The sequence below is a fragment of the Phacochoerus africanus genome, chromosome 12, assembly GCF_016906955.1.
Source record: "Phacochoerus africanus isolate WHEZ1 chromosome 12, ROS_Pafr_v1, whole genome shotgun sequence".
In the NCBI taxonomy this organism is placed as follows: Eukaryota; Metazoa; Chordata; class Mammalia; order Artiodactyla; family Suidae; genus Phacochoerus; species Phacochoerus africanus.
Genome location: NC_062555.1, coordinates 39,289,761 through 39,303,936, shown reverse-complemented (window position 1 = coordinate 39,303,936; position 14,176 = coordinate 39,289,761). Strand labels below are relative to the sequence as shown.

General features: G+C 44.2%; 1 protein-coding gene across 1 annotated transcript in view; it reads left to right on the top strand.

Moving 5' to 3' along the window:
* The window catches only part of ACO1 (aconitase 1), a 64,349-nt gene that overhangs the window by 34,994 nt on the left and 15,179 nt on the right, over window positions 1-14,176 (top strand). The window contains exons 8-15 of the mRNA XM_047755544.1: window positions 258-429; window positions 2,394-2,494; window positions 3,432-3,548; window positions 5,022-5,181; window positions 6,711-6,846; window positions 9,491-9,575; window positions 10,318-10,474; window positions 12,152-12,276. Coding sequence (XP_047611500.1) covers window positions 258-429; window positions 2,394-2,494; window positions 3,432-3,548; window positions 5,022-5,181; window positions 6,711-6,846; window positions 9,491-9,575; window positions 10,318-10,474; window positions 12,152-12,276 — 1,053 coding nt within the window. The remainder of the gene's footprint in view (window positions 1-257; window positions 430-2,393; window positions 2,495-3,431; window positions 3,549-5,021; window positions 5,182-6,710; window positions 6,847-9,490; window positions 9,576-10,317; window positions 10,475-12,151; window positions 12,277-14,176) is intronic.

Below are 14,176 nucleotides of genomic sequence, written 5' to 3'. Positions count from 1 at the left end.
AGTATGACATTATTAACTAAATAGAGACTTCACCAGTTTTTCAGGAATGTCTCTTTTCCATTCCAGGATCTACACCAGGATACCATGCTGTATTTAGTTAGAACTACTTTTTTAAGTTTTATTTTTCAAAGTAATCAAAAATATGTTGGGCTAATTTATTATCTGTGTTGACTCACAAGGCTAGTTTATGAGAATTGCAAGGTGTTTTAAATAAGGGCTTATCAAGTCTCAGACTTTCCTGTTGTTCTGTTGCTCAGCACCTCCGCCAAGTTGGGGTTGTGGGCAAGTTTGTTGAGTTCTTCGGGCCAGGTGTAGCCCAGCTATCCATTGCTGACCGAGCCACCATTGCCAACATGTGTCCAGAGTATGGAGCAACCGCTGCCTTCTTCCCAGTTGATGAAGTCAGTATCAAGTACCTGGTGCAGACAGGTAAGTGCAGAGCCCTGAAAACAGAACGTCCTTTCTAAAGTTTCACGGGTGCTAATACTACTCAGCCATAAAAAAAGAACAAAATGATGCCATTTGCGGCAACATGGGTGGAACGAGAGACTCTCTTACCAAATGAAGTCAGTAAGAAAGAGAAAGATGCACACCATATGATACCACTTGTATCTGGGATCTGATATATGGCACAAATGAACCTTTCCACAGGAAAGAAACTCACGAACTTGGAGAAGAGACCTGTGGTTGCCAAAGGGGAGGGGGAGGGAGTGGGATGGACTGGGAATCTGGTGTTAATAGATGCAAACGATTGCATTTGCAGTGGATAAGCAGTGAGATCCTGCTGTATAGCACAGGGACCATATCTAGTTACTCATGATGGAGCGTGACGGCAGATAATGTGAGAAAAAGAATGTCTATATGTATGTGTGACTAGGTCACTTTGCTGTACAGTAGAAGATTAACGGAACACTAACCAACTATAAAAGAAAAAATAAAAATCATTTAAAACAAATAAATGTTAAAAAGCATAGTACACCAAAAATAAATAAATAAAAATAAAGTTTCATAGGATGCTGAGCATCAGAGCACTACTTTCTACCTCTGTCCCTCAATTAAAGAGCTGAGCCACCTTAAGAGAGAAGGGACAGGATGGTGGGGAGAGGAAAGCTGCAAAATACATCCGGAGAGAAGATTAGTTTGTGGCTTTAGAGGTGGCCACTGAATGTCTTGCTGATCTGGTACCAAATCTGTAACATCTCTTGAATTGATACAGATGGTTTCGGGGAAGTTGAACCCTTTCTCAAACTGAAACCTATGAGAAATTTCTCCCGTGCCTCTTCCTGGAGCAGATGACACGGGATGTGATGACACTGGAGCCCAAGAACAGGTCATGATAAACATGTTAACGAAGACCAGATAGTCATCTGTTATAAAGTCCATGCTGAAAGCTGATGACTTTACAGTTCAGTTAAAACAAGCAGGCAAACAAACAAAAAAAAAAAAATGCTGATTTGTTGTGGATCTAAGAATCAAGCTCTCACACAATCTTATTTAACTGTCAGAAAAATGGGAGGAATACACATCCTTTGAACAAACTGTGCGTATTATCTCCTGCAACCAAGGCCTTGATAAGAAAGAAACAGCCTAGTGTTCAGGGTCATAATCCTTGTGACACAGCATTCTGAGTAAGGACTTTGAACTTAAACTTAGGTTCAGATACTGGTTCTGCCATTTACTGCCTGTGTTTCATGGGAAGGTTATTTCATCTTCTCAAGTCACTATTTCTGCATCTATAAATGTTTAACACACAGTGCTGGGTGCGCAGGAGACTGTATGGTGGGAGATGGGAAGATTACTGTTTTAACAAGAATGTGGAATGCTGAGGGTCTGTGGCCAGTGGTAGGCAGATACGTAAGAGGTATGCTGGATCCTCCTAATTAAGAACCATAACCAGGGCGTTCCTGTTGTGGCTCAGCAGAAGCGAATCCAACTAGTATCCATGAGGATGAAGGTTCAATCCCTGGCCTCACTCAGCATGCTGTGGGATCCAGCATTGCCGTGAGCTGTGGTGTAGGTTGTAGATGCGGCTCAGATCTGGTGTGGCTGTGGCTATGGTGTAGGCCGGCAGCTGCAGTTTGATCCGACCCCTAGCCTGGAATTTCCATATGCCGAGGGTAAAAAGAAAAAAAAAAACCACCATAACCAAAGAGAGATCAGAATCTTCTTCAGGAAATGGTCACTTTGGTAGGACAGCAGATCAAGTTAATGGCCCCCAATAAACACAGGAGTATCAGCTGGAGAGTTAGACTATTCGCCCAAAAGCTGCAATATCAGCAGGGCTCTGGGTGTTTAAGTAAAATGCCCACTGCTTGTACAGTTGTTGGGGAAGGCATTAGTTTCACCAGGAAATATTCATATCTGTTATTTGTTACTTCTTAAAATGCCATTAGGTCGTGATGAAGATAAAGTAAAGCATATTAAAAAGTATCTTCAGGCTGTGGGAATGTTTCGGGATTTCAGTGACTCCTCTCAAGACCCAGACTTTGCCCAGGTATGAGAGCGCCTTTCACCAAACATGTGTTTCCTCTTCCTGGAGGCTGTGGTTTTAGTTGTGAATGTTTGTTCTTGGGGGGGGGGTGCTTGTAGGAAATTAGACACTGCCAAGTTATCACAGAAGAAGAGGGTGTTAAAGGCCGAAAAGTCAAAAAGATAAGGAATTATAGACAAAATAACACCTCCCATCTTCCTGACCATTAGCTTGAATTGTGTGCTCCCCTCTTTTTAATTTACTCCTCATGTGTAGTTGCCTTGGAGCCAAGGAAGACCTTTGGAGAAGGAGTTTAGAAGGCCTGGAGCTATTTAAAGGCTGATAAGCTCTTTGTTATTATAGATGAAAACAGGTGCGAGCCAGTCAATTAGTTCTGATTTATCCATCAACATACTTATCCTTATTCATTTTCTAGGGTGCAAACTGAATCCACATTTTCCTCTGGAGCCAAGATCAGAGGATAAACTAGATGTAGGGCCCTTGTTTTGTTACTACCTTGAGGAAAAAATATATTCAATTAGGCTTAGGCCCACTTCCTGGAATTGATGACATCATGGCTTCACAACCCCGGCCCCCAAGTCATCTTAGTAAATTACAGTGGTTTATCTATCATTTCAGTAGAAAGCCCATCTCAGACTTAAACAATACAAAGGACGCATGAGCTGGTTTACAAAGGTGGGCAAGTGGAAGACACTTGGCACAGTGCCCACCCTGGTCTGCGAGGTGGCCAGGCTTCTGCCTGTCCCGCACCACCCCCAAAGTGCTTGTCTGGATCTTTGGAAATTCATCCCTTAAGTGTGAAAATGGACCATGACGTCCTTGGTTTTGAACGTGATAGTTTAGCTTTTATTGATGCGGTGTTTTACACTCTGGCATGGCTGTGTTTTTTCTTTGTGGGTATAATGTCAGTTCTACGGTTCCTTTTCTTTTGGGTGGGCAGGTTGTAGAATTAGACCTGAAAACAGTAGTGCCTTGCTGCAGTGGACCCAAAAGACCTCAGGACAAAGTTGCCGTGTCTGACATGAAAAAGGACTTTGAGAGCTGCCTTGGAGCCAAGGTAGGGACCCGAAGAGGTGGGTGGAAATCCTCCCCAACCCTGCCCTACCCCTGGCTTTGCACGTGGGCTTCTTCTCACTCCCCTCAATGAAGAACCTTCCTGGAGCCTGGTGTGGAGGGTGTTTCCTCTCCATCCTCGAGTCCTTGATGCTTCCCACATTAACTAAGAGCCATACAGCCTCCTTAGAGTGCCTGATTGCCTGCAAACACAACTCACCCCTGCTGTTCCAAAGCATGTCTACTTTCCACGGGATTCTCACCACAGTGTTCACTCTACTTACTCAAGCTTTTCCAGCCACTGTACTTCTATTGAGCCATTCTCTGCCTGCCTGTCCTTTCCCCATCTGCACGCCCTCATCTATCAGCTCTTCCCCTGCGTGGCCTCAGATCTCACCGTAGAATGTCGCCTCCCACACTTGAACCTTCATGGCACTCAGTCCGAAACTCCGATGGCATTTCATAGTCTTTACCTTCATTGTTGGTACTTTATCTTACTTGCATCTTGCATTAGGAACAGGTAAGTGCATTTGAATTCCTCCTGATAGTGGTGTGGACATGTGGGTGGAAACCTCCCAAGACATGCCCCAGACAGTCTGATTTCTCTTCCAAGAATGTAGGTCTGAGGATAGGATTTATGTCACAGTCACCTTTGGATCTCACAAAGTGCCCAGCATAGCATCTTGTATACAGATTTTCAGTGAACATTTTACAAATGAATGAGAAAATTAAGATCTGTGATGGATTTTACCCAGGGGATGGCAGCATTTTACCAAATGTTCAGCTGTCTTTTGTTAGCCTTACTGTTCATGACTGGTTGAATGGCCAAAATGGCACCCTTTTCCATATTTCAGTAAAGTTATTAACAGCACTCTGTCTGTAACTATTACGTCTCCACTAGTTAGCTTTGATTAGCTTAACTGTGAACTAAATTTGTAGTTTCAGTGTTTCAGTATTTGAAGTAGGAAGGAAGGAACAGTTAATAATTTCAAAGCAGAATAAGATTCAGAAATCATGACTCCTGGAGTTCCCATTGCGGCACAGTGGTTAACGAATCCGATTACGAACCATGAGGTTGCGGGTTCAATTCCTGGCCTCGCTCAGTGGACTGAGGATCCGGCATTGCCGTGAGCTGTGGCGTAGGTCGCAGATGCAGCTTGGATCCCTCGTTGCTGTGGCTCTGGCGTAGGCGAGTGGCTACGGCTCCAATTAGACCCCTAGCCTGGGAATCTCCATATGCCTTGGGAGCAGCCCTAGAAAAGGCAAAAAGACAAAAAGAAAAAAAAAAACAAAAGAAATCATGACTCCGTTTTATAAAGATTTTAAAAGAGTCAAGAGAACTTTAATTTTTCAGCAGCATTTCAGAGGTTACCAGCAAAGGTGTTTATGTTTTATTAATAATTGGCCTTTAAAGTTATTAAATTTTTTTTTCTGCCAAAGTGAGAACTTTTGACCCTATTTTTTTTTCTTCCTATAGCAAGGATTTAAAGGATTCCAGATTGCTCCAGACCGTCACAACGATCACAAGACATTTATCTATGATAACAGTGAGTTCACCCTTGCTCATGGTTCTGTGGTAATTGCTGCCATTACGAGCTGCACAAATACCAGTAATCCGTCTGTGATGTTAGGAGCCGGTAAGTGCATTTGAATTCCTCCTGATAGTGGTGTGGACATGTGGGTGGGAACTTCCCAAGACATGCCGCAGAGGCTTAGCTTTGTGCTGCATATAGTTCCCTGAACCTTATCTTTTCCAGATGCAGAGATTAATTGGCCCAGAAATGTTTACACCATAAATACTGCCAGATGCAAAGTATTTAAAGTAGAATACATAATGCATTACAGTCTTTAGAATTAACACAGAAAGTATGTAGAAGAAAGGAAAGGAAGATGAATTTCTGGTAAAGCCTAGAATCTTGTGATAGACTTTGGAGTAAAAAAAAAAAAAAAAAAACTGTTTTCATGGCACAGACTGTTCCCTATGAAACCCCTGATAGGCCTTTTTGTACAGTGGAACTTAGTGTGACTTAGATGCATTGTCAAGTGCATCTGAATTGGCTGATAAAACATATCTATCTATTATGCAATTCTGGTTGAATATTTAATATTTATATGCAGAATTTCATTAATACAGGGTCCCTTTAGTTTCCATTTTAAGTTACCCCCCAGAGTTTCCTCTTGTGTCCATCAACCAAAAAGCTATCAACAGTTCTTTCTTTATGACATGGACAAGTGCTAAGGAAAACCTTCTTTGTCTGAGAATTCATCTATTGCCACCCAAGCTTTGGACAAAACCAGTTTCCTTAAGATAAGTCATAGGCTTGTCTATACTTTTTGTTTTTTTTAACCACCCTCCCCCATTATTTTTTCCTACTTCTATGATATGTCATAAGTCAGAGCACCCAGTGTCCCTGTAATAGTCTATTTGCTCAGAGTTCAGTGGCACAGGAACTCTTGACCTTCTGTTTTAAGAAATCTGAGGACTAGATTTTTACTCCTAGGTGGACTGTATTCCTCGCCAACCAGTACACAATTCATAACCTTTAAAAGGGGGCCCTTCCAATTATTTGTCATCTAAATCTAATTAGAAAGAATGCTTTCCCTCAAAATTAAAAACTCATTCAGTAATGTAATCATGAATGGTTTCAGGTTTATCTCATACCCAAAAAAGCAGGAGTTCCTGTTGTGACGTACAGAAACGGATCTGACTAGCATCCAGGAGGACGCGAGTTTGATCCGTGGGTCGGGGGTCCAGCATTGCCCTGAGCTGTGGTATAGGTCACAGATGCGGCTCGGATCCCCTGTTGCTATGGCTGTGGCATAGGCCTGCAACTACAGCTCCAATTTGACCCCTAGCCTGGGACCTTCCATGTGCCATGGGTGCAGCCCTAGGAAGCAAAAAAAAAGAAAAAAGAAAAGAAAAAGAAAAAAAAGAAAGCATATCCCTTCCTGCCTGGAACCAATTTTGAGCTTACACGTTAATGACTGAGCCAGTGAGTTTTTGATTTCTCTTAGGCAGCAGAAATGGCAGAAAGCACCAGCATGAATGAGGCTCTCTGGCAGGGACAGAAAGTACAGACTGAAAAGTGAGTCTGTTTCCTAAACTGTCCGTGGCACCTAGAGTGGGCAGCCCCCCTGCGTCGTGTCTGTGTTTACCACTTCACAGGCTTGTTAGCAAAGAAAGCTGTGGATGCTGGCCTGAATGTGAAGCCTTACATCAAAACCAGCCTGTCTCCTGGAAGTGGTGTGGTTACCTACTACCTGCGAGAAAGTGGAGTCATGCCTTACCTGTCTCAGCTTGGGTGAGGAAGAAATTTTTTTACACCATTGCTTTTGTTGTATTGTATTCCACAAGTACCTTGCTAGGTCACCTTGTAATGACTGTACGCTTATCTGATGGTGGCTAATTGCATAGTTTTTTGTCAGACAGAAAATAGACTTAAACCCTCACATTCCAACAGAGCAGGGCCCTCCTGTACGGCTGTGCTGGTCATTCATGAGACAAGAGTGTCTGTGAAGAAAGCAGGGGCTGAAATCCATCCTGGGTGCTGCACTCCTGAGGGAAGGGGTGCTCTTTCTCGGTTGCAAGAAGATGTGCTATGGGCTAGCATTGGCTCTGCAACTGAGAGTCTGTCCTTTGGTTTGAAAAGAATTATTTACCATGCCTAAAGATGTTCTGATCCCTTGAAGTTAATTAGTCATTTGTTGCCACATACAGTTTCTCCAGTTAACCCACTATTCCTAATTTGGATGACATAGATTTTTATCATGTGCCTCAAAAGGTCAGAGGTCTTTGGGATTATATAATAAAAATGGTGAATAGAGACATCAAACTTGTAAAAATTCTAGATCATTTAGGTAGACTCCTTATAATTTACTTATAAATTTAAAAAGTAAATTACCTTTAAAGGTAAATTATATGGGACAGAATAGAGATCCCAGAAATAAACCCATATGTCTACAGTTATCTAATCTTCAACAAAGGAGGTCCGAATGTGCAATGAAAAAAAGACAGTCTCTTCAGGGACGTGGTGTTGGAAAGGCTGGACAGCCTCATGTAAATCAATGAAATTAGAATATTCTCTCACAGCATATCCAAAAATAAACTCTAAATGGTTTAAAGACCCAAATGTAAGACATGACACCATAAAACTCCTAGAAGAGAACATAGGCAAAGCATTCTCTGACATAAATTATAGCAATATTTTCTTAATTAGTATCCCAAGGCAAAAGAAATTAAAGCAAAAATAAATAGGACCTAATCAAACTTAGAAGCACAGCAAAGGAAACCATCAACGAAAGAAAAGAAAAGCTACAGAAAGGGAGAAGATATTTGCAAATGATTCAACCAGTAAGGGAATCATGTCCAAAATACACAAACAGCTCATACAACTGGGTATCAAAATAACAATCCAGTCAAAAAATCGGCATAAGTTTTTTTTTTTTTTTGGACATTTTTCCAAAGAAGACATACAGATGGGCAACAGGCACATGAAAAGATGCTCAACATTGCTAATTATTAGAGAAATGCAAATCACAACCACAATGAGGTATTACCTCACACCAGTCAGAAAGGCCATCATCAAAAAGTCTACAATTAATAAAGGCTGGACAGGGTGTGGAGAAAAGGGAACTCTCCTACATTGTTGGAGCTTTTTTTTTTTATTATTTTTTCAGGGCTGCACCTATGGCATATGGAAGTTCCCCGGCTGGAGATCAAATCAGAGCTGTAGCTGCTGTTGGGCCTACCCCACAGCCACAGCAATGTGGGATCTGAGCCGCATCTGCAACCTACAACCACAGCTCACAATACCAGATCCTTGACACAGAGAGCAAGGCCAGGGAATGAACCCGAGTCCTCATGGATACTAGTCAGGTTCATTACCACTGAGCCACAGTGGGAACTCCCAATTCTCCCACATTGTTGTTGGGAATGTAAATTGGTGCAAACACTACGGAGAACAGTATAAAGGTTCCTTAAAAAAACAAAATAGAAGTACTATATGATCCAGCAATTCCACCCCGGGCATTATATCTGGAAAAGATGAAAACTTTAATTCAAAAAGATATATGCACCCCTATGTTCATAGAAACATTATTTATAATAGCCAGATACGGAAGCAACCTAAGTGTCCCTCAACAGATGAATGGATAAAGACTATGTGGTATGCACACACACAGGAATATTACTCAGCCATAAAGAAGAATGAAATCAGAGTTCCCGTCGTGGCACAGTGGTTAATGAATCCGACTAGGAACCATGAGGTTGCGGGTTCGATCCCTGCCCTTGCTCAGTGGGTTAACGATCCGGCGTTGCCGTGAGCTGTGGTGTAGGTTGCAGACGCGGCTCGGATCCCGCATTGCTGTGGCTCTGGCGTAGGCCAGTGGCTACAGCTACGATTGGACCCCTAGCCTGGGAACCTCCATATGCTGCGGGAGCGGCCCAAGAAATAGCAACAACAACAACAACAACAAAAAAGAGACAAAAGACAAAAAAAAAAAAAAAGAAATATTACCATCTGCAGCAACATGGATGGACCTAGAGATTATCATACTAAGTGAAGGAAGTCAGACCAAGACACACATTATATGATAGCACTTGTATGTGAAATCTAAAAAAATAGAGCAAATCAGTCTCTTTACAAAATAGAAACAGACTCACAACAAAGAATTCCTTTGCTGTACACCTGAAATTAACACAATAGTGTACATCAACTATGCTTCATTTTTTTTAAGTCAATTATGGAAAGGACCCTAATTGAATGACCTGGAATGGATGAAGAGCAAATCAAAACACTCCCAAGAATGACTGCTTTATAGAAACTGCCCTGTGCTAAACTTACTTCCTACACTGCTGTTCTCCAAGTCAATGGCCTCCAGGACCTGTAAGGGCAGACAGGCCCCCTGAAAGTCCCTCCCTGTCATCTGCTTCTCTCCTGCACCCAGGTTCGATGTGGTGGGCTATGGCTGCATGACCTGCATCGGCAACAGTGGGCCCTTACCCGAAGCTGTGGTAGAAGCCATTACGCAGGTAATTACAGAGGAGCCTGTGGGTCTTCAGGGCTGTTGTCTTTTTTCATATGACATGTCATCATAGTCCTGGTAATTTTCAGACAGTCCCAGGAAGCAGGGAATGTGGTGAAGAGCATGGTCTTTGGAGTTGAGCTCAGCGTTACTAGTTGTAGACCTCTGGGCAAGCTATTAACCTCTTTGTGCCTCAGTTTTCACAACTGGAGACAATAATCCCTGTTTCATAGAAGAGTTGTAAGCATTAAGGCGACAGTGGACATGAAGGATTTAGATGGCGCCTGGCACACACATGCTCCGTAAATGTGGTTTTGACTGCAAAAGGCACCGAGTCATTTGTTCCTATTGTCTGAAAAGTGGGTCCACACAAATGAACCTAAACTAAACTGCCTTGGCTTGATTTTTGTCCCATAAATTCTACATCATTGAGAAATACTATTTGGTTCGCTTTGTATTTAATTTTAGAATCCCTGCCAGTCAGTATGGCTTCCTTTAGCTTTCAGCTTGCAGTCTTCCTCACCTATTCCCAGGAAAATACCCAGGATGATGCCTGCTGAGCCGCCAGGTATTGTCTCAAGAGCAGAAACCACTGACTGTCTCTCTGCTGCTTCTGACCCAGACTGTCTTCCACAGGTCACCCTGTAAAGTCAAGGGCTCCTTGACTTAAAGGGAAAACTGACAGGTGGTCGAAGAAGCCATGGCAGTCTCTTCTCTCTGTGACCTGCTTTTTCCCTTGCCTCACACAGGGGGACCTTGTCGCAGTCGGAGTGCTTTCTGGGAACAGGAATTTTGAAGGGCGAGTCCACCCCAATACCCGGGCCAACTATTTGGCTTCACCGCCCTTGGTCATAGCTTATGCAATTGCTGGGACCATCCGGATCGACTTTGAGAAAGAGCCCCTGGGTAAGATTTGATTCGTGTGGTTACAGTTTTTCCAGTGAATTTGAAAACTGCTGGAAGAAAGTTACTGCTTTCCTCAGTACGTTCTGAAGGCTAGACCTCCAGAAATCAGAGGAGGAGGAGAAGGCTTTTCTTTACTTCCCAATACACAGCTAAGACATAACTGAAATAGTTAAACAAGAATTTACTCAAGGGGAAGGGCCTGCAAAAAGGAAAGAAATACGGGAAATAATGGAGATCTTGCTATTCTGGCTTCTTCTCGAGCCCCTCCCTTCCCAGCTCCTGCTTTAATCTAATGGTAGGCATTGTTTTAGTATCTACCCCAGAGGAATGCATCCCACATGGGGCAGCTGCTCGAAATTCAGGGGACATGATGCTTTGTCTCCTTTCTCCTGGTCTCTGTGCAGTACCCTCCTCAGCCTGCACGAAGCAGATGAGATAACATGAACACTGTACCCTGGAATTTTCTTTTAAAAAATACACAGCTTGGAGTTCCCGTCGTGACTCAGAGGTTAACGAATCCAACTAGGAACCATGAGGTTGCGGGTTCGATGCCTGGCCTTGTTCAGTGGGTTAAGGATCCGGCGTTGCCCTGAGCTGTGGTGTAGGTCGCAGACACAGCTTGGATCCCATGTTGCTGTGGCTCTGGCGTAGGCCGGTGGCTACAACTCCGATTCGACCCCTAGCCTGGGAACCTCCATATGCCACGGGAGCGGCCCAAGAAATGGCAAAAGGACAAAAAAATTTTAAAAATACATAGCTTTAGAGGTACAGTGAATCTTCATTATAGATGGACTCCGTATTTGTGAATTTGACTACTCATTAAAATGGATTTTAGGAGTTCCTGTCATGGGTCAGCGGAAATGAATCTGACTAGGAAGATGAGGTTGCGGGTTCGATCCCTGGCCTCGCTCAGTCAGTTAAGGATCTGGCATTGTCGTGAGCTGTGGTATAGGCTGCAGACGCGGCTCGCATCTGGCATTGCTGTGGCTGTGGCATAGGCCAGCAGCAACAGTTCCAACTCGACGCCTAGCCTGGGAACCTCCATATGCCGCAGGTACAGCCCTCAAAAGAGAAAAGATCAAAAAATCAATGCTCATCATGCTCCTGTCATCCCTTACTGATGTGCACAGAGGGTGGAAACCTGGAGTCACCATGGTGCCTGCTCTCAGCTGAGGTCAAACAAGGTGACATTTTGCCTTTGTTTCAGGCCTCATATTGCAAACACGTGTCCTGTTCGTGGTCTGTTTAATGTCATGTAATTCCCATTTTTGGGCTTTTCGTTGGTGATTTCACTTTTACAGTGCCCGCCCCCCCAGAGTGGCGCCAAGGTGCTATGGAGTGTTCCCCAACCCACGAAGGCTAGGAGAGGCCTCGTGTTAGGCAGGCTTGTGAGTTCAATGTGAAAGCATCAACAGTGTAGACTAAGGAAGGTGTCCTGAAACAGAAACGCACATAAAGCAGGGTTACTATTGAGCAGCTGATGAAAACATTGTGGACAGAGGCTCTCAGGAGCCTCCCTGTGCTTCCCTTGAGGGCAGTGACTGCGTGTTCTGTCACTCAGTGTACACGCAGGTGCGACAGAACATGACTACCCTGAACAACAGGACTTGACCGATGGACTTGACCGTGAAAATGAGGTATGAAATGATGTTTGCACTAACACACCTTGTTCCCCAGGCATGAATGCAAAGGGACAACAGGTATTTCTGAAAGATATCTGGCCAACCAGAGACGAGATCCAGGCGGTGGAACGCCAGTACGTCATCCCCGGGATGTTTAAGGAGGTCTACCAGAAAATAGAGGTGAGCCCCGGCCACTGGGCCAAGCGCCTGAGAGAAGGCTGCTCTGTGCATCATCTCTGCCGACTGACCCCGAGGCCACTGGGGCTGTCAGCTGTACGAAGCACCATTTATGTCTTCAGGTGACTAAGGAAGTGGTTTTTCATTCTTCTCCATGACTCACATTTTTATAGACCCCCACACTCCCCGGATGTCCTCAGATTTAGACAAGTGAGTGGCCACCTCAGGAAGAAAGGCCCCAGCCGGTGTGTGGCTCCTGGCCAGCTCTCTGTAGCTGCCCTCTTTCTCACACAGCCTGGGGTGTTTTGTCAGCTGTGGCTGAGGACCCCTGATATCACCATAATGGGTCACAGAGGGTCAACTGGTTGAATGCACCTCTCAGATTTATTCAGATGCTTCAAAAATTAATAAAAACAAAAGCCACTCAGTAGGAAGCACCAAACTGCTAAAATAAAACTTTCTGTGCATGTTACAAATAGGGGGGACATATACAGGGCTCAGGATCATTTTCTGAGACCCTTGGATGTTACCCTTGCCCTCCCCCCCCCTTTTTTTTTTTGCTTTTTAGGGCCACACCTGCAGCTTATGGAGGTTCCCAGGCCAAGGGTCAAATCAGAACTACAGCTGCCAGCCTACACCATGGCCACAGCAACATGGGATCCAAGCCTCATCTGTGACCTACACCACAGCTCATGGCAATGCTGGATCTTTAACCCGCTACAGAGGCCAGGGAGCGAACCCACATCCTCATGGATCCTAGTCAGTTTTGTTAACCTTTGAGCCAAGAAGGGAACTCCTCCTTGCCCTGCTTTCTGTGTTAGGCTGACACAAGGGCTTCTGCCCTGCAATGGTGGTTTAAAATAAGAGGACAGAGTAGGGAGTGGAGTCAAATGGTGAGTGTGTTTACACACTATGAATCCCTCAAGCTGCTCACTGGGAAACGCTGGGAGCAAGTTTGGCAAATATTGGGTGCAATGCATTTCTCCAGAGATTGAATTAATAGACATGTAGAGTGAATTAAAGCCAATTTCAATGCATAGCGGCAGTCACTGTCTATCAAATGTTCTTGTGACCGGTACATCTACTTCCCAAAATCTTCAGAGAATAAATGATTTCCCCTTTGGTACAATATGGATTATTATTATTTCATAAATTATATTTTTATGTATTTGTTATCTATTGCACTGTAACAAATTACACTTAAACTTAGTGGGTTAAGACACCAAGTACTTATTATCTTACAGTTTCCATGGGTCAGAAACAGAGGTGGGGCTTAGTAGGATGTATCTGCCTTCACCAGGCTCCACTTAAGGTGTCTTCTGGGGCTGCAGTCTCACCTGAAGACTCAACTGTGGAAGGGTCCGCTTCTAACACCACTCATGTGGTTGTTGGCAGGATAAGGACCTCACATGCTGTGGGTGGAGACCTCGGCCCCTCACTGACTCAGTCCCTCTAGGTCTCTTCCTAGCTCTTCACAGAACAGTAGCTGGCTTCCATCAGAGCAAGCAAGCAAGAGAGCGTAAGAGGGTGAGAGAGACAGAAGGCAGAGTCTTTTTATGACCTAACCTTGTAAATGAGTCAATAGGCTCAGCCCTCACCCAGCAGGAGGGGACCATTTATGGGTGTGAATCCCAGCAGTCAGTTCCATGGGGACCATTTCACTTTATGTTTTTCTCTTTTCTAGGGCCACACCCACGGCATATGGAGGTTCCCAGGCTAGGGGTCCAATCAGAGCTGTAGCCGCCAGCCTATGCCACAGCCACAGCCACAGCAATGGACATCCGAGCCACATCTGTGACCTACACCACAGCTCACAGCAACACCAGATCCTTAACCCACTGAACAAGGCTAGGGATCGAATCCGCAACCTCTTGGTTCCTAGTCGGATTCGTTAGCCACTGAG